At 50.0% G+C, this 24,114-nt stretch overlaps 1 protein-coding gene across 3 annotated transcripts in view; it reads right to left on the minus strand.

The window, feature by feature from the left end:
- Positions 1-8,814: 8,814 nt before the first annotated feature.
- HOMER3 (homer scaffold protein 3) overlaps positions 8,815-24,114 on the minus strand; it is a 38,138-nt gene continuing 22,838 nt past the window's right edge. For all 3 annotated transcript variants that reach the window (XM_068920393.1, XM_068920392.1, XM_068920394.1), the window contains 8 exons: positions 20,650-20,806; positions 19,636-19,767; positions 19,059-19,166; positions 15,269-15,390; positions 14,194-14,350; positions 12,200-12,310; positions 11,185-11,265; positions 8,815-10,297 (listed from right to left, as the gene is read on the minus strand). In XM_068920393.1, coding sequence (XP_068776494.1) covers positions 10,109-10,297; positions 11,185-11,265; positions 12,200-12,310; positions 14,194-14,350; positions 15,269-15,390; positions 19,059-19,166; positions 19,636-19,767; positions 20,650-20,806 — 1,057 coding nt within the window. In that variant the 3' untranslated portion in view covers positions 8,815-10,108. The remainder of the gene's footprint in view (positions 10,298-11,184; positions 11,266-12,199; positions 12,311-14,193; positions 14,351-15,268; positions 15,391-19,058; positions 19,167-19,635; positions 19,768-20,649; positions 20,807-24,114) is intronic.

Here is a 24,114-nt window from a genome sequence, read left to right on the forward strand (position 1 = left end):
CAGGATGTTTGACCTTCTCTAACACCTACTCGCATGGAGGAATTGTCATGGGCTCTCAGGGGAGTGGAAGAGTACCTTGTGTGGGGAAACAGCTGGAGATAAAATGGGAAACCTTCAGTTTTGTTTCAGGAAATCAGTTGGACAAGGAGTTGGCTTGTGGGTGTTGGATATCCTGATGCTGTCTATCTGCCATGGAAAGCTTCTGTTGTCCTTTCATCCAACCTGAGCCCAGCTCCTTTCCTAGGAGCAGGTGGTCCCTGCAGTGCCTTTGCCTGACTCAGCATGGCGTGTGCACAGGGAGGTCTTGCAAAGGAAAGCCATTGTTTCCCTCAGAAAAGATCCTGCAGCCATGAACAGCAGGCCTCACAGTGCATTCAGGCCTTGCAGGAGCTCAGCACTCACATGGGCTTGGCCAGTGTCTATCTTTATGGCTACCTGGTGGCAGGTGTGGGATGAGATGGGTGTGATACAGTTTGGGGTTTGGGAGATGCCTGAACCATGTTTCTCACTTTGTCCCCTTGGGTGCCGCCTGGGAAGGAAAAAGCACTCAATAGCCTGCCTTGTAGTACAGCCCACTGTCACTGGTGGCAGCTGCTGCAGCAGCTGTAAATAGGTTTGTACCGGATAGATGCTATCTGAATACTAAGTACTTATGCAGCCATATGCATGCTAATTTGTGGAGCAAGACTTAGCTGCAAATAAGAGACATCCTCCCTGGGACAGGCAGCACTTGCCTTTCTGGGGAGGGTGTTGATACTGCATTTGAGTGTCAGTTGTTCCAACCTCTCGCAAACACTTCTTAACCTGCCTTCTGAAGTCTGTGCTTCAGCTTGGTGGGGGTTTCTCTGTTCAGCTCCTTCCAGCATAATGTGACATGTCTCCTTCTAGCACAATGTGACATGTGGCGTTTGATCAAGGTGCTTGTCTTCAAGCTTTATTCAAAATTCCTTTTAATGCATCCCTTGTCTTTCCTGAGCAGCCTCCTGTGTGAGGGTAGGACACGTGCTGGAAATAAGAGCTCTCTGTAGTGTTGACAAGCCGTTCCTGCTTCAGATAGTCAGTCTTGGGAGTGGCCAAGTAGGAAATGAGGTTGCTGTGTTAGTTAAGACATAGAAAGGTGTCCTTCATTCCCAGATTAGGAATTTACATCTTGCCTAGGGCCAAAGGACATTCAGTGACATTTCTGTATGTGCTGTGAGTACTGTCCTCCAAGCAGGATGTTCCATCCTGGAGTTTCTAAGCATTATCACAAACTTTGGGATTCCCCTATGAATATAAGGTCTTGCTTCTTATCCCAGGCTTGCTGGCAAAATCCAGGAGCACCCAGCCTCCCAAATCTGTATCTTGGCCACAAAACCCTTCTCTTCTGTGTGTGGACTGTGCAGATTCGCCTGCCATTCCCTCCAGGCAGGCGTTCATATGCTTCTCTGTCAGTGCTGTGTGAGAGTCGGTCAGAGAACCGATCCCTTTTTATGCCCTCCTGTGTCTGAGTGTGTGAGCCATACCCATTTTCTCTCGCTCCCTTGCACTGCTGTTTGCTGTGTGCCTTCCACATGCTCTGCATGCTCCCTTCTCTCCTCTCCTTCAGACCAACCTCCTGGAGCTCTGGGAGGGTTCCCCCCGCGGTTGCTATGGAAACTCTTTCCAATTCAGCATCTGGATGCTACCGCTTCTGCCTCTCTCACCCAACCGTGTGCTGCTGCTGAGCGTGGTGCTGCCGAAGGGGCCGTGCCAGGGTGTGTGTGAGGGGACAGTCCTGCCGGACACCCTTGTCAACTCTCCTGATCCTCCTGCTGCCTCGGTGTGAAACCATTGCCCAGCCCTGCTTGCTCTGAGGGGCTTGCGCAAGTACATGCTCCTCCAGCTCCCACCTTGCAGGGCAATTCTGTCTGGCCTTTACACTGATCAGCCTGTAGGCATACACCAAGACTGGCTGTTTCTGTGCATGTTTTAGGAAGTATTTGCCTGTTCCTGGAGCACTCTCCACATCTCTTTCCCCCTTGGGGAGGAACGGACACATCTTTGGGGACTGCTTCCCAGAAGTTTTGCTGGGGGAAGGGAGATGCTATCTCCTCTAAATAGCAAGGCTGGGATCCTCCTTGGTGAGATATACGCTTGATAAATCCTCAACACTGGCAGTTCTGCAGAGCAGAACAAGGAGCAAGGAAACTGCAGAGCAAGGAAACTTGGAAGCGTGGAAGGGATTTGGTAATGCAGCAGTCACCTTCAGGAGCTGGCACTCCCTCACATAGACTCAGCCAGGAAAGCCCCTGATCTCTGTGGCAAGGAGAAGGCAGCTGCAATGAAACAGTCTGGGACAGTCTATGGGATTTATCTCTGCTGAGATAGCAGAGCTGCATTGGAGCCCGTGTTCCAGCTTTGCTGCCGCTGGCTGTAGGTGCAGCCATTTTTGGCTCCCTGCTCAAAATACTCCCTCTGACCAGGAAGTAGGTATAAGCCAGAGCAGTAGATATAAGCTCTCTCCCAGTCTGTTATCCAGATGTAGCGTTAACCTGATGCTGCTAGGGTCAGCCTAGGCATTTCTGCTCCTGCACCAGGCAGGATTTGCTGCCCTCACGTTGGTCTGACCTTGCTGTGCTCTCGCAGGGGCTGCAGTTGGTGCTTGGGCACCAGCTCTGTGTATATTTAACACAGTTATACTTCTACGTGAGTTCTCCGTGCCATCCAGATACCTTGCTGGTACAGCCGGTGCTGTGTCAGCTCCTCTTTTACCTTTGTAAACACAACTCAGCTATTTTGAAAGCCTTAAAAAGCTGCTTAACGAGCCTTCCTACCAGGAACAGCCGTTTCCCCTCTGAGCCCTTCTCCTGGGGCAGCTTGCATGCAGTCCTGGGGGGTCTCTGCTGCCTGGTTAGCCAGTAGATGGCAGCTTGTGTGCTCTGGACGCCCTCACTGCTGGCTCTCGTCCTTGTTCAGGAGGAAATACAGCGCAGGGCCTCTTGGCTGGGCAGCTGGATAATAAAGATCCCATTTGAGAAAGCAGGGAGACAGTGGGGAAGACAGGACTGCCCTGAGCCTGAGCCTCACCCCTGCAGCAGGCATGTCCCAGCTGCTGCTGCTGCTGGCAGGATCCTCCTGCGTCAGTGCTCCAAGCTTGAACGTTTTCCCCTTCACTTGTAGGGTCGACTAGTGGCTCTGTTGACAGTGTCAGCCCATGTCTGCAGCAGGGCAGGAGCGATCCTGTATCCCTGCAATGCTCCATCATAGCTTTAGCTTCCTCTCCATTTCAGGGCTCTCTTCTCAGCTCCTTGTAGTTTCTTTGTTGAACCTACTTTCCCTGCTGCACCTTAAACTTCTTCCCTGCCAGTTTTTGCTGATTAATTAAACTTGTCTGTGGCACACCCTCATTAATGGCTTGACTACAGCTGTCTGGACATGTGTGTCTTTACTCTGGGTAAGGTGTGCTTGATGCTGTACCCCTCCCTCCCATCTCATCCTTGCCAGCGTCAGGACCCCAAAAGGGGCCAGAGGGAAGAAATACTGGCAATTTTTTTTCCCTTTCATGCTAAGAAAACCTGCCTGTTGGGTCTGCTTAATTCATACCTGTGTCTCGGTCCCTGCAGCAGCTCTGTCTCCTGGGAACACGACCCTGTGTGACTTGCTCTTGATTCCTGTCACCTCTGGGAGGGAGAGCAGTTGTTGAGGAGTAGGAGACTCTGCCTTGGCCCTGCGAAGAGAAGCCATGACTGCAGCACTAGCCTGCTGCAGCGGCTTGTCCTCATCCCTCCAGTTCTGCTCATTGAGTCAAGTAGCTTTGTGCAAACGGCAGGTGAGCGGAGATTGGAGCTATTGTAAAACAAACCATTGGCTAGTCCTATCCAATTCCTTCCCTTCTACATGCCAAGACCTGAGCTTGAGCAGTCTCCTGTTATAGCATAATTCACTTCCCAGTGTCATTCTTGCAGCCCCAAGCACAAACATCACCAGCCATGCTGCTCCCATGTTGAGAGCACAGAAGATGTAGCAGTGATGCCGCCAATCTCTATATTTGGTCATTGTTTTCATCTGCCCATACCATGGTCAGGGCATTAATCTCTCCAGCCCGTACGGCTAGAGTGAAATGACGTTTCTCCCACATGCCTTTTTCTGTCTGTTGCCTGCTGGGATTTGAAACCTTGTTAGCCCAGCATTGACGGAAACAGAAGGCAGAGCCTAGATACAGCATCCTCTCTCACTTGTTGTTCTACCAGCCCTTGGGAAAAATAAGCTAATAACAGTGTGAGAAGCTAGTGGTAAAGCAGAGAGGCTACCCTGTTCTCTCTGGAGCACGCAGCGTCATGTGCATGAGGACTACAGGATGGGGTACTTGAAAAATTGGTGACAATTCCCATTTGTGGCAGCCTGTGAAGTCCCAGTGACCTGCAAAGGGGACATATTCCCCTAGAACAGTGGTTCTGCAGACTGCAGAGCCTTCCCCTGTGTGCCCTGGGCACATAGATGATGCCAGTGCCCTGACCCCTTCTACATGGCAACTTCCTACAGTGGCAACTGAGGAAAATGAATTTGGTACCTCTGATTCTCACTTCCCAGGCTTGGAGTCAGCAGTCCCTGGGGAGCTGAGTAGCTGTGAACTATGCTTCAACTGTGAGCTGACTGGAGCGTGCGAGTGTTGCTCCTTTATATTACCTGTTGCTGCAGCTCCACGTCTCTTGTGTCTGGAGCGTTGCTTGCTCTTGCCACAAGTGTCTCGTTTCCAGCCTTATTCCAGCTGCTGCTTTTTTGGCAGGGTGGAGGGAAGCAGATGGAGGAGGTAGGATCTTGTGCAGAGAGGGTTACTGCTGTAGCTCACGCTCTTTTCCCTCAGAGCAGAAACTGCCTTTACACACCACAATCTAATAACAATAATAATTATAAATTACTCTGGGAAAGGGGATTGTGAACCTCATTGGAGTTGGGGCTTTATTATATGTTTATGGACACTTTCCAAAACACACACTTAATTGCCTTCTCTGGTGCACTCGGAAATTGTCTTCCAGTGTGTGCATGTGTGTGTGTGTGGGGGGGGGGAACGTTACACTCGCAGAGTATGCTTGCCTGTGCTGTGAAGTGTAAACAGACCATTTCTGAACTAAAAATAACCTATCCTCTGAGTAACAGAGCAGCTGATCTCCTCGGCCCAGATGCAGGGAGCTCAAAAGGGTTAGGTCACCTATTTTCCATTATTGGTGCTATTTAATTACAAATTCCCCTAAGTTTGAACCTTTGGCTACTTAACACAAAGTACCTAGTTGCTTTCACTCCATTAAGGACTTGCTTCAGCCAGAACTGTGTATTCTCACAAAAATACAGATATCAAAGTCAATATCTGTTAAGTAACTTTGCTGTGAAGCTGCCTAACACAGCAGTCATTGCCAGGGGGGCTCTGCAGAGGCATTTTGGGAAAAGAAAGATTTTACCTTTTGTTTAAAACCGCTTATGGACTTAGTGTATTAACCAGGCCAGCCTGTACTACTTTTTTCTTCTCTTGGCTTTCCAGGCACCTTATAGTAATTTAAAAGTCCCACAGCCTTCAGGGAGGGTAATTATCTACTTTGTGGAGGAGGAGGAGGAATCAAAGCCCAGAGAGGTGCGGAAGACTGCAGAGTGAGCCAGTGGCAGTGCTGGTAGCGGTCTGGCACTTTGACTGCCAGGCCTGCTCTAGGTCTGGATTGGATTGAACATTCCTGTTCAGCCTGGGAGGCCTGTTGGTATCTGCCAGGTGGAGTTTGCATTAGACGCATCCTTTTTCTGAGGCTGTATTATTGGCACATGCTGCAATAGCAAAGCTTCATTTCCTCTTGCTGAGCTGGTCAGAAGGGTCGCATCTCCGGTCTGGATTGAGAGCAGAGGGTCAGACCTTACCGCTACTATTCAGAACCTTGTGCACAGAGGGGAAAGTTGCAAGTTTGTTTGTTTGTTCATCCTGATCTCACATGTGAACCATTTCCCCCATGTTCTCTTTATTAATGTTCTGTCTAGGTTTTCTATGAATAATTAAGACTCTAATTTGCCAAAAGAATTAGGTCTCTCAAGGTACCTGCAATCAGTAGCATTTCTCCTCCAGCAAGGAAGCCACTGTTATTTAGTTGCTGACAGTAATTGTTATTGTGAGATAGAAGCAAATATAAAATTGCAGCTTTGCCATTCAGTGATGGCTTTTGTAACACAGGATTTTTCTCTTTTAAAGCAGGAAAAGCATAAACAGGGAAGGTATGAGAAAGTGTGTAGTGGTGATGTATTAGAGTGCTGCTGCTGCTCTTAAATACAATCAAAGTCCTTTCTAAATGCTCACTAGAGAGTGGGGCAGACAGAATTAGTGCTTTGCTGCTATACCAGTCTACAGCAAGATTGTCTTGCTGCTAACTGCAAATTTAGGGCATTTGTGGAAATAGCTGGTGATGAATGGGTTTTCATTAGTTTAGAAGAGGGGAGGATTGCAACCAAAAGTGCCTCCCAGGACTATCCATCACACTGCCCTGCAATGCCTCAATAAAAGACTTTTAACAAATGCTGGGCACAGGGCAGATCTCATCAAAAAGCCACTATTTAGATTCTCCTGCCAAGGAAGAGAATTGCAACTAGTACCCGCAGGGAAGAAAAGTGTAAAGGAAAACGGCCTCAGTTCTCCTTGGTGCCTGACAATGGAAGAGCAAAGGAGCACAGCTAGGACTGTGACTAGCTGACGGAGCAAGGCGCAGCAAATGCATGCAAAGTACTCCTGGTACACTCTGCACAGGGAAACAGCCTCCAGCATCCCACCAGGGAGAGTGCAGCTGGGCAGCTCCAACAGGGAAGTTTCTAGAGGCAGACAGAGCTGTTTGTTTGCAACAGTCTGTTCAGAAAGTTTAGTGAATGGGCTGTGCTCGTTCCTACTGCAGAAGCGTTGATTTCACAAGAGCTGAATGGAGGAACTTGCACTTATGGATGGTTAATAATATGACAGGGTGCAACGGTCCTCACACTAGACAAAAAATGCTTCCTTGGGGGCAGAGGGTTAGCTCCTCAGGATGCCAAATGTTGGACTGCTGAGTCTCTAGAGGAGGCACTATTTCAGGATCCCTGTTCTGACCAGTGCATAGCACCCCGTTCTGCTCAGTGCCCATACACTATCTGCGGTGTGAGCTCAGCAGAGCTCTCAAGACTGGATTTTACACACCATAATGACAAGAGAAGAGATCTGCGAGGCTAGGACTGCTTCCATAGGCACTGTGTGGCTGCGTGAAATCTCACTCAGGCTTTGGCTTTGTGTGACGTTATGAGGGTAAGCAGCAGTCTAGAACTTTTTCATAGTGGTGTGGGGTTTTTTCCATGGCGTTTTTAAATAAAGAGTCTGGCTGTGGCTTGACTCTTAGCTTGACATGAAGAGGTTGAGCTCTGTGTGAAGCAAGAAGAGGTTCCTGCAGGAAGTCAGTTAAGTCAGTGGAAGATTAACTGCAGATTCCTTAAATTTATAACTCGTTGCATGACTTTTAGGCCTTCTTGCACTCACTGAACCTAAGACTGTCAGTGGGCCCGTTGTCGTTGTTAGAGGTCCGGTGGAGTTCTCTGGTGATTCTAGGCTGTGCTTTGAAGGTATAAAATGCTGCACCAGGGCTAGGTCTCATCCTGTACTGCTGTCTGACCCAGCTTGGAGCGGGTCCTGGGGAGAACGGCAGACTGCGCGCCTGTGCGTCTCCGTGGAGCCGGCAGAGATACCGTTTCAGCTGAGCACCGTGCCACAGCTCGCATCTGCATCTCTCCCACTCAGAGGGAGTCCTGCTGGGATGTGCAGCAGCTTGACTCAGAGCCTCCTTCTCCTTCCTTGGGAACGGTCCGAGCTTGGCCTCCCTCTGGCGAGCTGACTCACCCAGGCACAGCACACATTGGTTCGGTCAGCCCTGATCAACAAGCAATACAACACAGGCACTGGCCAGAGAAGTGGAGCCTGAGCAGGGCTATGAAATGGTCACTGCCCAAATCTGGGGCTCCGTATCCAGCTCCTCCTTGTGGGCTGCAGCCACAGAAGAGAAGTGCAAGAGGGCAGTGGTAATCAGAATATATGAAACTTGCTTAACTTCCCTTCTCCCGCACTCCGAAATCCCACCTGCCTCCCCCAGTACTACAGTGATGGAAATCCAGACCAAACACACCTTTCTTGGAGCTGATCTCTATTTCAAATAAGGCTGCTCCTGTAGGAATAAAATGTGAGCACTGACACGGGGTGGTAAACAAGTCTCTAGAATTCTCTGCCACCCAGCTTATTTCCCCTCTTAAATATCCTGCAACAAATATTACTACAGTAGCTCCAGCCTCATACAGTTATGGGAACGGTTCATGCAAAAAAAAAAAAAAACCCCACCAACAACAAAACCCAACACCAAAAAACAAAACAACCAAAAAAACAACCAAACCCCCAAACAGAAAAGCCCTTCCTTGGCTATGCAGGTCTGGAAATCTCGATGTTGCCTCATCACCCCTGGGAGAGGGAAGGGCCTTGCCTAGACACAATTCAGCACACAGTCACTAGCAGTTCTCCGCTCCAGCAAACTTCCAAGGTGCCAGACCTAATCCTGCCCTGACTTGCAGACGGTGTGTGTAAGCAGTGGGTTCCTCTCTTGGTCACCAGGTGAGTGAAAGTAGAGGCAGGCCCTGAGGAGCTGTACTGCCTTTACCCAGGTTTGCCAAGGTTCGTCTGGGTGTGGAGAAGGCAGTACTTGGCATCCTGTTTGCTAAGTGCTAGGGTTTCTGCTGACCTGTGAAACGTTCCCAGGATTACTGCTATCTTTGCCTAACCTATAGTGGTAAAGAGGGCAAAAAACAGCAACGCAATCCAAATCCAGCAACACTCCTGTAAGTTTACTAATTACTTCTACACAGACACTGCTTCATCATTCAACACAGGGCTAAGCATGCTCCTAGGTAACTACAGACACTCAGAGGGCACCTTGGGGAGACATGACTTTCCATGTTTCTGCAGTACCTCCCTCAGGCTTTGCTCAATTCCTATTACTAGACAACATCTATGATAACCCACAAACTTCCCACAGTGCCCAACGGGCACTGGTCCCAGTATACTCCAAACACCTCATATTCTTGTTTAATCTGGCCAAGCATGGCAAGCTGGGACCTGTACCCTTTACAAGGAATACTGCTCAGGCTGACACAGAGCAGGACATTTCTGTGGGCTGCTTCCCAATTAAAAAAACAAAAACAAAAAAACAAGAGCAACTGCGATTTGCTCCATTTAATTCCAATTAACTGCAGTCCTTGGAGGCTGGGAGAGATACCAATCTAGCAGTTGGTTGGCCATCCCCTTGGGGGTGTCCCATTTTTCAAATGCCCCTATCCCAACCAGGCCTGTGCTCTCAGCTTAAAGCAGTTTTAAGAAGTCATAAAAACCCACTGTGTTAAACTCAAAGGAGCTTTAAAACCTGCAGTTCCTTTTCTTCTGGAGGATGTGACTGAATGTGGGAAAGGGCACGTGGGCAGGCAAGCACCCTTGCCTGCAGTGGGGACTTCTGCTACATCTGGAAGCTCCTGACAGTGACCAGCATTTCTGGATCCTGTTAGAAAGACACAACGTAGTTAGGGCTGGGGAAGAAGAAAAGGAGCAACTGTTGTCCTTGGTGTGCTGGCACCTCTCCTCCCTCCTGAGGTAGGGAAACAGAGGCAGCTTATTTTGCAAAAGGCAAGTGGTTCCCTAAAAAACTACTGAAAAAACACGAAGGCTGCTCAGCCCCTTCCCTAGAAAAGAACTGTAAAAACGTTGGAGACACAGTGTGGCAACAGGGAGGCTGGGAAAGACAAGCTGCTGAGCAGCACGGGGACAACCTGCTGTCTCTGGGCCATGCCACAGCTATGGCAGGGTCCAGAGAAGCCTGGCTGTGATTTACAGGTGCTCCTTGTGGAGGATTCAGGAGCTCAGGTCCTCTTTGCCCTCCATCTCGGTGTTCAGTGGGCAGTAAGTGGCTGCGGCTGGTCTCCACACTGTCCAGGCAGCTGCTGGTATGTTGGTGTATCCTGCCCGAACAGGCCTTGCGGCCGTTCTGTGATTATAATTGCTGTCAGTGACCAGTCCCAGCTTGGGCTCCCCTCCTGCTGGAGGTGTCTCCTCCGTGAGCACTGCTGCTCAGTTGCTCTCTACCAGCTTGGCTAGTCCCTGACGGATCTCGCTGAGCTCAAAAATCTTCACATCCATGATCTCGGCCACCTTGGTGACCTCATTCTGCATCTTCTCCCTCTCGGCCAGGGTCTCGGCCAGCGTCTGTTCAGCCAGGTGAAGGCGCCGCTCCAGCTCTGCGTTGCGTGCCTCCAGCTCCTGCCAAAGAATGTAAGTGCAGTGAGGCAGCTGTCCTGGCACCACAGCATCGACACGCTATTCATGAACCACCACACTTATCTCCATCAAACAGCTCTGTCGCTATCTCACTGCCAGGCCACCCACACCCAACCACCCCGGGTCTGCACCAGTTCTCTCACTGTGGGTCTACCATATCTTGAACCACAGCACCCCATGCATGTGAGCACATGTGCCCCAGATCCAGGCATCTGCCCACAGTTTGCACAGGAGCTATAGATGTTTATCTCCCCACCTGTCCATCATCTCCAGTTCCAATGCCATTTAACGTTTGGAGATACTATGCTGCCATGAAAACCAGTGCTTCTGTGCTGAGCTGAGCCCCGCAGCAGATTCCCTTGTTCAGTGGGTGGAGGTTAGGCAGTGCCCCCAGAGACTGCACAACACATCTCACTTCCATCTGTGTCCTTGCCCTGAGGTACAGGACAGCTTGCATCTCTCCTGCCTGCCCTTCTCTGCCAGCCAGACCGAGTTAGAGCTCTGCTCCCGATGGGGTGGCTGGCAAGTCTCTGCAGCCCCCCAACCATCCCTGGCCATCCAGAAAGCTGAACAGGCACCTCGGAGGGATGGAGGTCACCAGTCCCATGTCAGGGGCTGCAGTGAGCACTGGCAGAGAGTATGTGCAGGCTGGGTTTGCTACTGCCTGCTGATAGTGTCCCACGCTGTATCTCTGAGGGATACAGGGAGGGTGGGGGAAGGTAGAGACATAGGCAAGGACAAGTCCCCATCATCCAGAGGCAGAGACAGGCATGGCAGCTCTCTGAAAAATCACTCTTTGGTTTAAACGAGAAATAGGGACAAATCTCTCTACTCCGAGTGCAGAGGTGTCCCAGATCTGCCATCGTTACCTGCAGCTTCTGCAGTGTTTCCTCACGCTCGCCCTCTGCTTCCCATCGGCTGCACTTCTGGCTTTTCAGCATCTGAATTTCCTAAAACACAAGGAGAAAGAGCATGATGCCAGATCCACCCCTGTCACAGCAGGGCCTGTTCCCACCATATATCTCACCCCAGGCCCCCTCCCTCACTCCCAGGATCACATCATCACATCCGGCTCCAAATTTTATCTGCCTTAATACCTTCCTTTCTGACTTTCCACTTCTGCTGTACCTGTTGTCTCCCTCTAAGTGCCCAATCTCTGATCAAGATGACCAGCTGAGCACCAGCAAGGCTCAGCAGCCTCTGCATTCTCCTTGAGATCAAACTCTAGTCTCTTGGGGTCAGGGTCCCTGCTCAGTTCTTGAGTGAAGGCCTCTACCCATCTCAGTCCCTGGGCTTTTCCTCTAGCCTAGGTACGTCTGGGGTGAGGGGAGAGATCTCTTCTCTCAAGGAGCAAAGAACCTCCAAACACCTGCGTACCCCAATCCTTGCAGTCTTGCTCCAACTCTAGGGCTCTGTCCACCCACCCTGCTGAGGCACAGCCTTCAGAGAGCCTGCTGATGCCCAAATCAGAGAAATTCTCTCTGCATTTCCCCTCCTTCGCAGTCTCTGTAATTAAAACTGTGCTTTGAATCATTCATTTAAATGCAGTGAAAGCCAGAGGCAATTACTACGCTAACTGCAGCTGCAGATGGCTGCAAGGGGAAGGGGCAAGGCACAGCCCTTGCCATTTGTGCAGTGGCTGAGACTCTCTGCTCAACGCCATTTGCATGGGAAACTCCCAGCACTCACTCAGCCTTGCCTCTCTGGGGACGGAGACCATTGAGTGGGCTGCGCTGGCTTGCGAGGCTTCCTGGCTTGCACAGGCAGCATGTGTAACAGTGCAAGGTGCGCTCTGATTTCAGACAAGCTGTGATGACAGACTGGGTGTTGGTGATTCACAATTAACCCTGCTTTGGGCTTTACTCAGCTTTGTGGGGGTATTACCTCATCTTTTGTCTTGATCAGCAGTTCCAGTTCCTCCAGGGTCTGGCTCAGATCTTCTTTATTGTTCTCACTGGAGGAATCGTGAGCCCCCTGCGACTCCAGTTCTGCTACCTGTATGGAAGCAGGAGTGGGGAAGGCACGCTCAGAGATACAGGTATGTCCTGGTGCCTTATCCCTGACAGTCATTCTCTGTTTTGGCTTTGCTGCAAACACACCTGGGCCCACAACAGGGTCACAGCTCCCACCCTGTGGCTGTTGGGCAAAAATTCCCTCCTTCTCTGCGCAGATCAGGCACAGAAACACATTGGAGCAGCAACCTGGCTAGAGACTCTGTCTCTGCCTTCTCCTGCAGTCTCACACTTCAAACAAAGTCTGGCTGACATCAAGCAGGTGAGCATACAGTCAATCCATAGGGATGGCCAGATCCAGCTCCGTTTACACCCCTGGGCAGAGACTGCTGAGGGCAAGGAAGTTACCGCGGTTCTACTGCAGCAGAGCTGGGGGGAAGGGTTTGCCCAGGCGTTCTCCCCATTTCTAAAAAATGCAGCCCAGTAGCTTTAATTATTCATGGGGAGGATTCATTTTTAAAGGCTCATCAGATGGTCTGCAGCAGCTATTGCAGGGCCCTGAGCTCTCATGAGGTCTGCGCCGAGCTTTATGAGTGCAGCTTCAGTGACATGCTCTCTCGCATAGACGAGGCTTGAACCCCAGTGTGACACTTTCCTACACGCAGGGGCGGTGAGGCCATGCTGGCCAGACTGGGCCTGTGCTGAGGTTTGTGTAACAGTGCTTGTGAGCTGTCAGGCTTGCAGAGTCACAACCAAAATCAACCCTTCATTTCCCAAAACACTATGGTTTAGGGACAAAATGCTGGACATTTCCTTGAGTTCTATTCCCTTCTGTGATTCTGCAAGGTCCCCACTAGTTGCCCTTTGCCTGAGGCTATGAGCGCCTCACTCATATCTCCTAGCTGTGAGAGCAGCCACCAAACAGTTGAGCATTCCCCAAAGCAATGGCAGGGAAAGGGCAGCTTGCCCCAGCCAGCCCCCTCCCACCTCTACACATGCACAAGCAAGGTCTCTGCTATACCTAGGACGGGATCCTGCTGCAGAGGAGAAAATATGTTCTGTGCAACTCCGACTTAAGCACTGAGAATTAGCAGTGGGCATAGTGAATCTTGGGGGATGGCTGTTTACTGCACAGACCAGCCACACAACAGCCATCAAGTGGAAACAGCTGTTAATTGCTTTAAATCCCTGTTTTCTTTTGAATGAGTGGTCTAGAAGTGAAATAGCTTTATGCCTCCTTCCCCAGGGCTCTGGAGTCCCTTCACAGCCAAACCCCAAAAGTCCTAAAACTCTTTCCCAAATGCTTTGCAGTTCTTCCCTCCCAATGAGCCTGACCATGTGACTGTCACTCCTCTGCCCAGACGCGCACACAGGCCTCCTCAGTTGATCTGTGACCTCTCTGACATTACATAGGTCAAAAGATCCTATTATTCCAACCAAACAAGGGGTTGTTTGTACTGTGCCACCCGGGTTTCATGATGTTGCAGCTTGGATCCAAGCTAATTATAGCAGATAGAGCAATTTTCATCTCGCCTGTCAGCAGTCAAAAGACTGCCCTGATGCCCAGCTCCAGGGGAGCATGGCCCTTGTTCGATATTGCTGGCAGCTGGGAACCACTCCCAGAAAATCTAAGAGGGAAGCTCATATTCTCTGGTTTTGTGCTCCGGCTTCCTCCCTTTATCCAGGGGGACGCAGTGCTCTCCCAGCTTGCTTTGCAGAGAACAGGAGCTCTTGTGAGGGCTCCCTGGTTATGTGGCCTTATTCCTTGACATGTTCTCCCTGCCAGATTCATGCAGCACCCCAGATCTGCAGCTTCTCTCCTGCTGACACCCATGGAAACTGAGGGGAGCACAAGGCCAAGGGCATCATCTGTCCCTGGGACATGGTTTCCTCCGACCAGCTCTGCAAGGGCCCTCCTCAGCTCACCCGCTGCCGCAGTGTTTCCGTCTCCTCCTGATATGCAGCCAGCTGCTTCTTCCACTGGTCCACATTGGCGTTGGCTTCATGGAGAGCAGCCACGAGTTTGTTGTTGTTGTCCTGGAGGCTGAAGAACTCAGCTTCCCACTGGACCTCGCTCACTGAACTGTGTGAGAGAGCAGGGGAGTGCAAGAGAGTCTCAGCATGAAGGTTCCAGTGCAAACATGTACTGAACTATGCTCTTGGAAGAGCTGAGCAGCTCCCTGCTCCTGCATTGCTTTCAATTTGGCTTCGATTTTGCTTCCCAAAATGTAATGCATGTTCCAGCCCTGACTCTGCATCTCTTTCCTTTATCCTCAGTTAATATTTCATTCTGAGACCATGTACGCTTGCTTGAATCTGCAGAAATCACACTGTCAGTTTAATGGCAGGGGAAGAGACACAGCTACTAGAAAGGGGCTTTGCAATATAGGACTGTGAATCCACTTTTAAACCCTTGTTAGATCTGAGCTTGTTTTGAATAAAACCACTACCATCCCGCAGTTAGGAGAAGGTACCAAACGACACTTGCTCTTAATTTAAATAGATTCTAAGTATTTAGCTGGGAGCTCAATGGGCCCTACAGGGCAGAATCCAGCCTGGAGTCTTTTGAATAGACAAAGACCAGAAGTAGCAGGGACTTTGCTGGAATCATCAGGGGAATTAACACAAATGCAGCCTTAGGCCAGCTGGAGACGTGCGAACATCTTCTGGTATCACAGACTACCGATCTGTAGATAACTGGCATCAACCCATCCCTGATGCGGGCACAAAGCATTCTCTTTCCCACGCTGCCTGAGCCACGTATTTTACCTCCGAGCTGGAAGAACCTTCTCTTGGGGAAGAAGGGAAATGGGTACGATGGAGGGCCTGGGACACTATTTTGGCTACCTGAAGAGGAAACATTGAGTCAACAGCATTTGGGCTGCGACCACCCTGTCATTCAGGGACTCTGCGAGCATTGGGATGACAGGGACATTCTCCAAATTCTTCTGGAATAGCCAGTCTAGGAGCCAGGAGCAGAGAGTACCCAAGGCAGCCTCACCCTTCTGAAAGCATCTTCTTCAGCCGCTCCTTCTCTGTTGTTATCTCAACATCAGCACTTTGGCTTCGGAATAGCTTGTCTTCCCCTGGTCCATTGGAGCTGATGATGGGGCTGGGAAGTACCTGGGGAAGTAGGAAGAAGTGGTTATCATACAGCAGTGAGGATGAAGACATGTGACCACAAGCTCTCTGCAAACTCATTCACAGGCTGGGTCATTAAGCTGCCCCAGGGTTAGTTCTCAGCTGCTGCACTCTTGTGAACAATCCTGGCTTTCAGTCCTTAGCTTCTAGGCAGTGCTGTGCTCAGTGTGACAAGAGGTGGCAGAGAGCCTCACATACGGTGCCTGAGCACCAGTCACAGTGTAATCATGATTTCAGAGGCTGTGTGGACAGAGCTCCCTTCTCTGTTCCAGGGAGGCTGCCTTGTTGCTGGCTGTACAGCAGCGCAGAAGGAGTGACAGACATCACAGTATCAATCCCAGCACACTAGGAAGGACCAGAGCACAGCAGCAGGAGGTTCCTCTTGGATAGGTGAGGTGATAGGTGTCTGTCCTGCTCAGCTCTTCCCTTCCAGCAGCTGCCCTACTCTGTTGCCACATCCTCCCTTTCCCTGTCTCCATGCCACGCTGGGGTAGCTATCCCAGCGCACAGACACCCTGAGCAGGTGGGCTCACAGCTTGCACGCTGCAGCTATTCCTCCCTCCTTATTTGAGGTGGTGAACTCTCTGGACCTCAACTTCCCCTTGAAAAATGCCAGTGGTGTTACAGCCTGTAACCTGAACCTCTTGGCTAGGCACAACACACCAACCTGCTCAAGCTTCAGGCACTCAGAGTTTTGCTGAGCTGTGTAACAGGATTTTCTTGCTGCTTCTCAGTGAGCTAGGAAGACTTGAATTCTAAGAACAAATCTAACAGGCCACCTGGGTTCAGTTGCAAGTCCAGCTTCTGTACCTTCAATTAAGACACCAAGTGCCATTGGGACATATTTCTCAGTCTCAAGGGAAGGGAACGCTGTTATTGCTGAGATGATTGCAGCACTCACTTTCCAAAGGTATGGGAGAAGAGATTCATAGTCCCTGCACCAAAGGATGCCCCTTCTCTATGGCTCCGTTCTCCTGCATGCATCAGATCTAGCAGAGACACACAATTCACACTCCCAGGTTGGAGGAAACTGACAGGGGAGCAGACATGAATATACAAACACCACAGTGGACTTTACATCCTCCAACCCCTCCAAAAGTCCCTGCCTTCATAGCCTCCTCTCACATCTCTCGCAGCAGGGAAAAGACTTGGCACAGACAGGGCAAACTGATCTATAAAAAGACACCCTGAGCACTGAGCCTCAGGGATACTAAAGTTGCAGGCTGCGAGACCAGGTGGCTGGTGAGCCTGCTGGAGTTGATAGGTAGCCCTCAAATGCCAGTGGTAAGGACAGCCACCTGCCTTTGGAGTCAGCTGACATCTATAAATAGAGCCGGACAGGGCCATGAGATGTATTGAACACCAGCTTCAAGACACCTTCTAGAGAAGGATCAAGAACTGAGACCTTCAAAATACAGCTCTGCCTCACCTACAAGCCTCTTCTTACAGATAGGGAAACTGAGGCAGGGAAGGGGCAAAAGGTTCCTGTTCTGGTGTGTGACCCCTGTGAGTCCAGGTGAAACCGATGACAGTTAAAGATGCTCCACAGTGTTTTGTTGCCTATATCATCCATGCTGACATACTCTGTGATGGAGATACTAAAAGGGATGGCGATTGGCCTACAAGATGCTAGAGGATGGGGGAAAGCTGCTCTTCAGGGATTTCCACAGCTCTGAAAGTCTGGAGCCTAAATAAACTAGCAGAGAGGCAGAAAATCAGGGAGACCTGATTTAATTACAGGAGGCAGATCTGCTCTCTCTTCACTGGCAAACAGCAACACAATCAATTATTCAAGGATGAGATTCACATGTGAAGCTCTACTAATGTAAAGACTGAAAATCAGCCATGGGACAGTGAAAAAGGAGTTGGTGTGTGTGTGTTGGCTTGCAGTGGGCTATATGGGCTGGTGTACGTACAGGCTGAGGGAGGCAGGAAATACAGGGCAAGGTGCGCGTGACCACAAGGCAGAGGACACAGCATGTGTTGCTCTGTGTCGGCATACTGGCTGCTGGACGGCTGCATGCTGGGGCCCTGCATTCTTGTGTGCGAGCTCAGGGATGGGACAGGCCAAATGTGAAAGTGAGCACGCGTTCACGTTGCAGCAGTTTTAGCGCTGCTGAATCAGACAAGAAGGATGAAGAGTCTGAGGCTACTTCCCCAAACTGTTTTTAACCTTCACTTCCAACCACCTTATCCCTCCTATTGCAAGCTGTCATAGCAGCACAGACTGGGGAGATGGATGTGTCCTGCTCTGATACCTGATGTAAACAGGATAAGGAGGAGTCTCCTGACTCCCAGCCTCCATCTCCCAGGCCAGGGGAGCTCTCACAGCTGCAGCTGATTGTGAATCGCTATCTTGGGTAACCATTGCTGACCAGAGCCTTTTGTCTAAAAGTTTGGCTCTGCTGTTCATGTTCTACTCTACTCCTGCCTCCATTTGCCAGCCATTAGGATGGGGCACAGAGAGTCTGGGAAGCCACAAACTAGGCAGATTTTCCCCATTTTTCCACCCCACATGGCATTTCCAGTCTCTGCAGAGCCACCGCCTCCAACTCCCCCTCTTTTCCCTGCAGGCCAAGGTACTGTTCACACTCCCTCCTCCTTCTCTGCTGCCGCTCCATCTGTACTCAACCCAGAGAACGCGGTGTCCTCCATCCTACAGCTCCTCTCCTGCTGCCAGGAGCTCAGGGAAATGTACAGTCACCTCTGGAGTGCACCACTTGGGAGGGTAACTTTACTGTCACCTCTGAACTGCCACACCATGAGAAAAAGAGGGGTAAAGTTCCCTGCAGCATATCCCGTCCCCTGCATCCTACTGCTGCTGGAGTTGGTTTAGCTATACAAGGAGAGAGGAGAATGACCATCACAGGAGAATTACCTGTGATGGGTGTAAGCTTTCTGCCTTGGTCTCCTGGGGAAAAGAAAATTGAATGACTGGCTGTCACGCTTGCAGTTCTACATTAGTGGAGAGTTGTGAAGGGGGCAGAGTGATTTCTGATCTCTTAGCTCAGCTACTTCTCTTCCACAGTAGAAATGAGACAGAAATGGAAAAAGTCTGGCCAGGACTCCCTAGTCACCAGCTCTAAGAAATCACTTGGTCTTTTCACGGACCTCCAGGGCCAGCACCTTCACCTACCAGAGATATTTGGGAGAGAACTGCCCAATTTCCCCCCAACACCCCCCCCCCAGCAAAGGAACACAAATGGTTGCAAAAGTCACATGTCTTCCTTCCCACAATCTTTGTCCAGGTGACCTGCACTCCTGTCTGCTGCTCACCTATTATCATCACGCTGGGCCCAGGGAGATCGAATAGCTCTGAAGAGCAAAATGACTCCTCCAGTGCGGCCTTATCAGACATCAAGTGGTTTTGACACCTTAACTGGCAAAGAGGGAGGGGTATGAACCTTCCCAGGAGTTCCACTTAAGCAGTGATTAATTAATCCACTTCATCTGCCTCAGTAGAGTGACCTCAGGGCCATAGGTGTCATCACAATGTGAATCTCCAACCTCAGTGTCTGGCAAGAAAGCTCGCAGCGTGAACGAAAGGAGAGGCATACACAGGTTACCCAAGGAGATCAGCAAGGTGACCATTTCCCCCAGCAGCCCCCTCTCTGCAATGTGCTTTTCCCACACCGGTTTCCAAGCATTACCTGATGAGATGTGATATTCAGAGCAGGATTGGTCAGCTCTGTTTTATCCTGGGACTTCTCCCTTGCCAAACGGGCTGCTTCTTTCACTTCCTGGAACTTCTCTGCAAACTAGAAGGGAGTGGTAAAGTCACTCTGCTGCTAAACTGAAACGCAAAACAAGCTAGAATTGATGTCTAGGTTATCCTTCCTCCCTTTGCTACTTCATTCAACATGTTTTTTTACATTCTATTCCGTTAACAATAAAATTCAGGGAATACACCCTTCCCATCCGTACCCAGGGTTCTGGCAGTCAGGGCTGGGGAATTAGCTAAGCAGTGATAGCATATTCAGTAGGGACAATATTTTTGAAAGTGACTTAGGCTTTCGGCCCTAAGTCCTAATTCAATTCGTGATGTTCAAAAGACTTTGCAAATACTACTTTAAAGCTTTTCCTAGCATCTTTGCATTAGATATTAGCACAGTGGGAACAGCGTTACACCAGGATCCTGAAGTCTTTTCTCCTGAGCCTATCTCCTTCAGGGTTTCTGGAGCGTTCCCCCTGCTGGGATCAGAGTTCTGCCAGCACCTGCAGCATTACCTGGGAGAGATGTTGCTCCGAAGCAAAGCCCAAACCATAAACTGTGTTGGCTCGGCTGTCTGCCCATTGTCCAAATTTCTGGGATGTCTTTGTGAAGGTCATGTTGGGGGTGATAGTGCTGTTGATGATTGCCTGTAGAGAGAGGGAAGAATAAGAGACAGAAGAACCTCTGTCCTGCTGCCCAGGGTGACAGTGTGGGATGTCTCAGGAGAGCTCTGACCACTGTAATCACTGCGCGCTCTAGGAACTGGGAGTAGGAGCGCGGGCTTTTAAGAAGTTCAGGCTTGTGACCAAAAGCCTTTCTAGTCCGGCTGCGTGATGTGAAAAAAAAATCTCAATTTTGCTGTCTACTGCAAAAAGTATAGTCAGCTTCAGTGAGCCTCCATTGCTGGAAGAAAAGATAAGAGACAGAGCATCTCTGGGGACTGAACAACTTTCTGATGTTCTCCATTTTCACAGTAAGTATGAAAAAAAGGAAAGGGCTTAAACAGCACTCAGAGCTAGCTATTACGAAACACTCTCTGTTGGTTAGGGTAGAACCAAAATAAATTGCCTGGGAAAACTGCTGAATCTCTGCCATTGGAGGTCTTCAGAAAAAAGTCAGGAAATCATCTATCAAGAACAGTTTAGGGAGAGTTAATCTTGTTTTGTGGACGTGACTGAACTGACCACCTCTGAGAGTCCCTCAGCCTCTGTCTTTCTGTGATTTCATTATATCCATGGGGGTTGGTTTCAGCATAGGACCAAGGCTCTCAGAAAGAACATGTGCTTTGCATGCTCTGGGGAGAGAGGGTGTTAGGACATGCTTTCCACCAACACAAAGTCTACTGTCTAACACTAAATACACTTGAGCGTGGAGGCACTCTTTTACCTTCCATTCCCTGTGGTGAAGATGCTGGAGTGCCCTATGCTGAAAACTGACCAACTTGACACAGAAAGCATCAATTCCAGAACAGACTTTGCCTGGAGAGAAACTTGTTAAGCTGCACCATACTGCCGGCAAAGGCCCCTTACCTTGGTGCCCCCCACGCTGATGATCCGGTACACATTGCGCGTGGCATCATAGAAATAGGAGACAGTCAAGGCGTGTTTGCTGGCAGGGATCCAGTTCCGTTTGGTGGCAGGGTCGATCTGGAAAACATGGGCCCTGGTGCTGAAGATTGGCTGTTCCCTGCAACAGAAATGAAGAGAGCTGTTAGGGCAAAGGGAAAGCTGAGCAACATGGGAAGTGCACTGACTTCCTGGCACTTGTGCTGCATTCTGCACTGCTGGAGGCTCTTCTGCTATTCGCCCCCTCTCCAGGGATCCAAGATGCTAGGCACTAAGCACCACAGCTCCCATGGACCCAGCATCTCCCAACAAGCAGCAGTTCGCTGAGCCTCTGCACAGGGAGTAGCAACTGCCCACTACGTTGGCTGGTATCATCTAGTGTCCCTCCTTACCAGGAGGGTCAGGACCAGTGTCCTCTATCAGTCCTGTGAGCTCCATTTCCGAGATCTCTGGCCTTCTCTGTGCTCTCCCAGGGAGCATCCCACATCCTTGGCACTCTTCTAAAACTCATGAACCACTGCGGACCGCTGGCTGATGCTATTTCAAAGTAAAAGCCTCATGGCAGTTTATGCCTCCTATTTGCCCACCACCCAGGCAGCATAATGGCAGCAGCTTTCCCTGCACACTAGTGACCCTGAGCTATGAAAATACCCTTGCTACAGTAACAAAGCCACCATGGCCGTCGAACTACAGGTAGACTTTCTTTTCTCTAGAACGTCTCTCTCCTCCCCTCTGCAGTCGTCACAGACCGGAGACCACAGCCTGGTCATGCCAGCAATAACTGGCTATGTCCTGAGGTTAAGTCTTTTATGCACATATACTCAAGGACAGACATACAACTTGCAGACAAATGTGCAAATAGGACATCACAATCTCATGTTCTGGGCATATCAGACGATCCTGCATAACACAGCCGGAGGGACAGAGTTATGCTAATGATTTGTGGTTACGTTACTTTTAGCCTGATTTGAAGCTTTCTTTCACTATCCCCATGCACCTTGGTGGGCAGTTCATGGTGACTTTGCCTGGTTTATGATTCTCGGGCTGCTGTGTTAGCGGTACTTCCCAGGAGATCTGTGAGTGGAGCTCTAAGGGAGCGGGTGGATGGAGGATGCATTTGGGCTATGAACACAAAAAGGGCCTTCCCCTCAACACAGCTCTTCCTTCCTTGACTCATGCTTGGGAAGCGCATCCTGCAGTAAGAGGTCACATCACAGGATTAAAAGCGGGTCACTTAAGAATGAATTAAAGGAAACACTTCACTACACAATGTGCAGCTGCTGCACTGAACCAAGCACTGCCTGGATTTTGTAACCAGTAATACATGAGCTGAGCTAAGAAATCAAGTCTCAGGCATCAGGATGTAACTTGAGTATTTCAGGAGGCAGGAAGGAATGTTTCCATGACGCAACAGTCCAGGTGCATCAGGGCTTGGGGGTCTTTACTTGACTTTGCTTTAAAACCCCAGGCACTGGCTACTGTCACATTCTTTGCCTAGACTTGGTGGAATCTGATGTGATTAGAAACATCCCACACTCCCTCCCCAAGCACAACAGCTGCAGACAGGGCACAGTCACAATCCTGCTATGTGCAAGTCCCTGAAATTCAGAAATTTGTATTCCTGCTCCATTTCAAGGCCTCACAGCTGCAATGAACAAACCTTCCCCTCCACCTGAACTTTCTGCACTCATCACCAAAGCGTAGGAATGCAGTAAAATACTCCCTTCTACCTGCCAGTTACCAGCCTCGTTCCCAGGTTACAATCCTAGACTCAGATCTCTTTTTCAGCAGCGGACTGCAAGAGGCTCTAGGCCAGCTAACAGATACTCTATTTTACATGGCTCATGGCTTGAGCCCTACCTCATCCTTTGAGACACAGCATCCACAGAGTTCAGAAAACCAACATTTCTGCACCTTAATCCCCAAGCCCTGGGCTAGGGTCAGACAAAAAAGGAAGGACATTACCTAGTTGTTGACATTTGTTAGTAAGGGTAAGACAGACTACAGGCCAGCGGAATTAGTACACGTCTCTCCTCCAGCAGCTTCCTTCTCAGGTCTCCTAGCTGGACTGAGGCTCCTTTTTGGTTTTGCCTCCACAGTGATTCATTTCCTAGCGATAGAAAAGTCAGCCGTCATTTATCACATAGAGAACAGACAGAGCGTTCAACCAGGCAGCATTTAGGGGGTTCATTTGTCCCAAACTCTCAAAGCTTGTAATTTGTAATGATTTCTCATCACTGAATAAGCTTTCTTCCCTGTCATGGGAGATAATTCAGTGAGCTGTGTAACTGGAGTAAATCCTTTTGGCAACAGGAGCTGGCTGTTGGGAGAGGGCCACAGTGGAGACTGGAAGGCTCCAGTGTTTCCAGTAATGCGCACATGATGCTGGCTGCAGTGACACCGTGATGGAAAACCCTCCTCAGAGATAACCCCTCAAAGGCATAGCAGTTATTCTTGTGCTCGCTATTCGTCAGTGAGTGGCACCCAGAGTCAATGGAAAGCATCCTGCTGACCACAGTGGGTTTCAGATCAAGTAACGTATCAGACTGCCTCCTGCCATATGCCCCTACAGGGCTATCTCCGACATTCCCAGAGAGAACCTTTCCCTACCTGCAGGGACAGTGCTGCAGAGACACCTGAGAATTCGCCTGCTGTATGCACTGCCTGCCCTGTGCTCCATGGAGCCAGGCGCAATCCCAGCTCCCAGCAATTAGGAGCCCCTGCCACTGCCCTGTGCTGTCTCCCCATGACATGGGAGACAGCTATGCTACTCATTTGCTTTGTAAATTAGTCTCTCCAATAAACGGTCCCCACCCTGGCTCTGCCCCTTATCATCTGCACTTGAGACTCTGCACGTCTCAAAAAATAAAGGCAACCAAGGGGTAAGACAGTGAATTTGTATCATGAAGGATGCCTTTAGAAGGCGCAGGGAGCCCAGACTCCCTAGCAAAGGTGCTAGGGCTGCCTCCAAGCAGGTCAACTTTGAGTGTCTTTCAGTATCGGGAACTCCCCACAGTCTTCCTACTGATCACTCCAAGACAGGAGAGGCTCAGGGGGCCATCCTGATGCCTACTGTCTTGTAATTACAGTGTCAGTAACCACAAAAGCCAGCGTTACTTCCCTTCCCAGTACCAGGAATGGAAAATAAACTGCCACTGCAAAACCTGTCAGATCGGAGAATAGCCCATCTTTACAGGTGTCGACACACGCTTTTCTACTCACATCAGGCTGAGCTGGCTGTTTCCTCAGCCAACGTGCAGCCCTGGGCACGCATGCTCTCTCCCTGGCCTCAGCTACACTGAAACACACACCACTGATGGTGTCGATGGGGAAGGGTGCTCTACTTTTAATGCCTTTATGTAATCACTGCTGTCTTGACACTCCTCATATGTTGTTGACGCTTCATGGGTTTCCCTGGAGCAACTACAT

Source organism: Struthio camelus, chromosome 26, assembly GCF_040807025.1.
Source record: "Struthio camelus isolate bStrCam1 chromosome 26, bStrCam1.hap1, whole genome shotgun sequence".
NCBI lineage: Eukaryota > Metazoa > Chordata > Aves > Struthioniformes > Struthionidae > Struthio > Struthio camelus.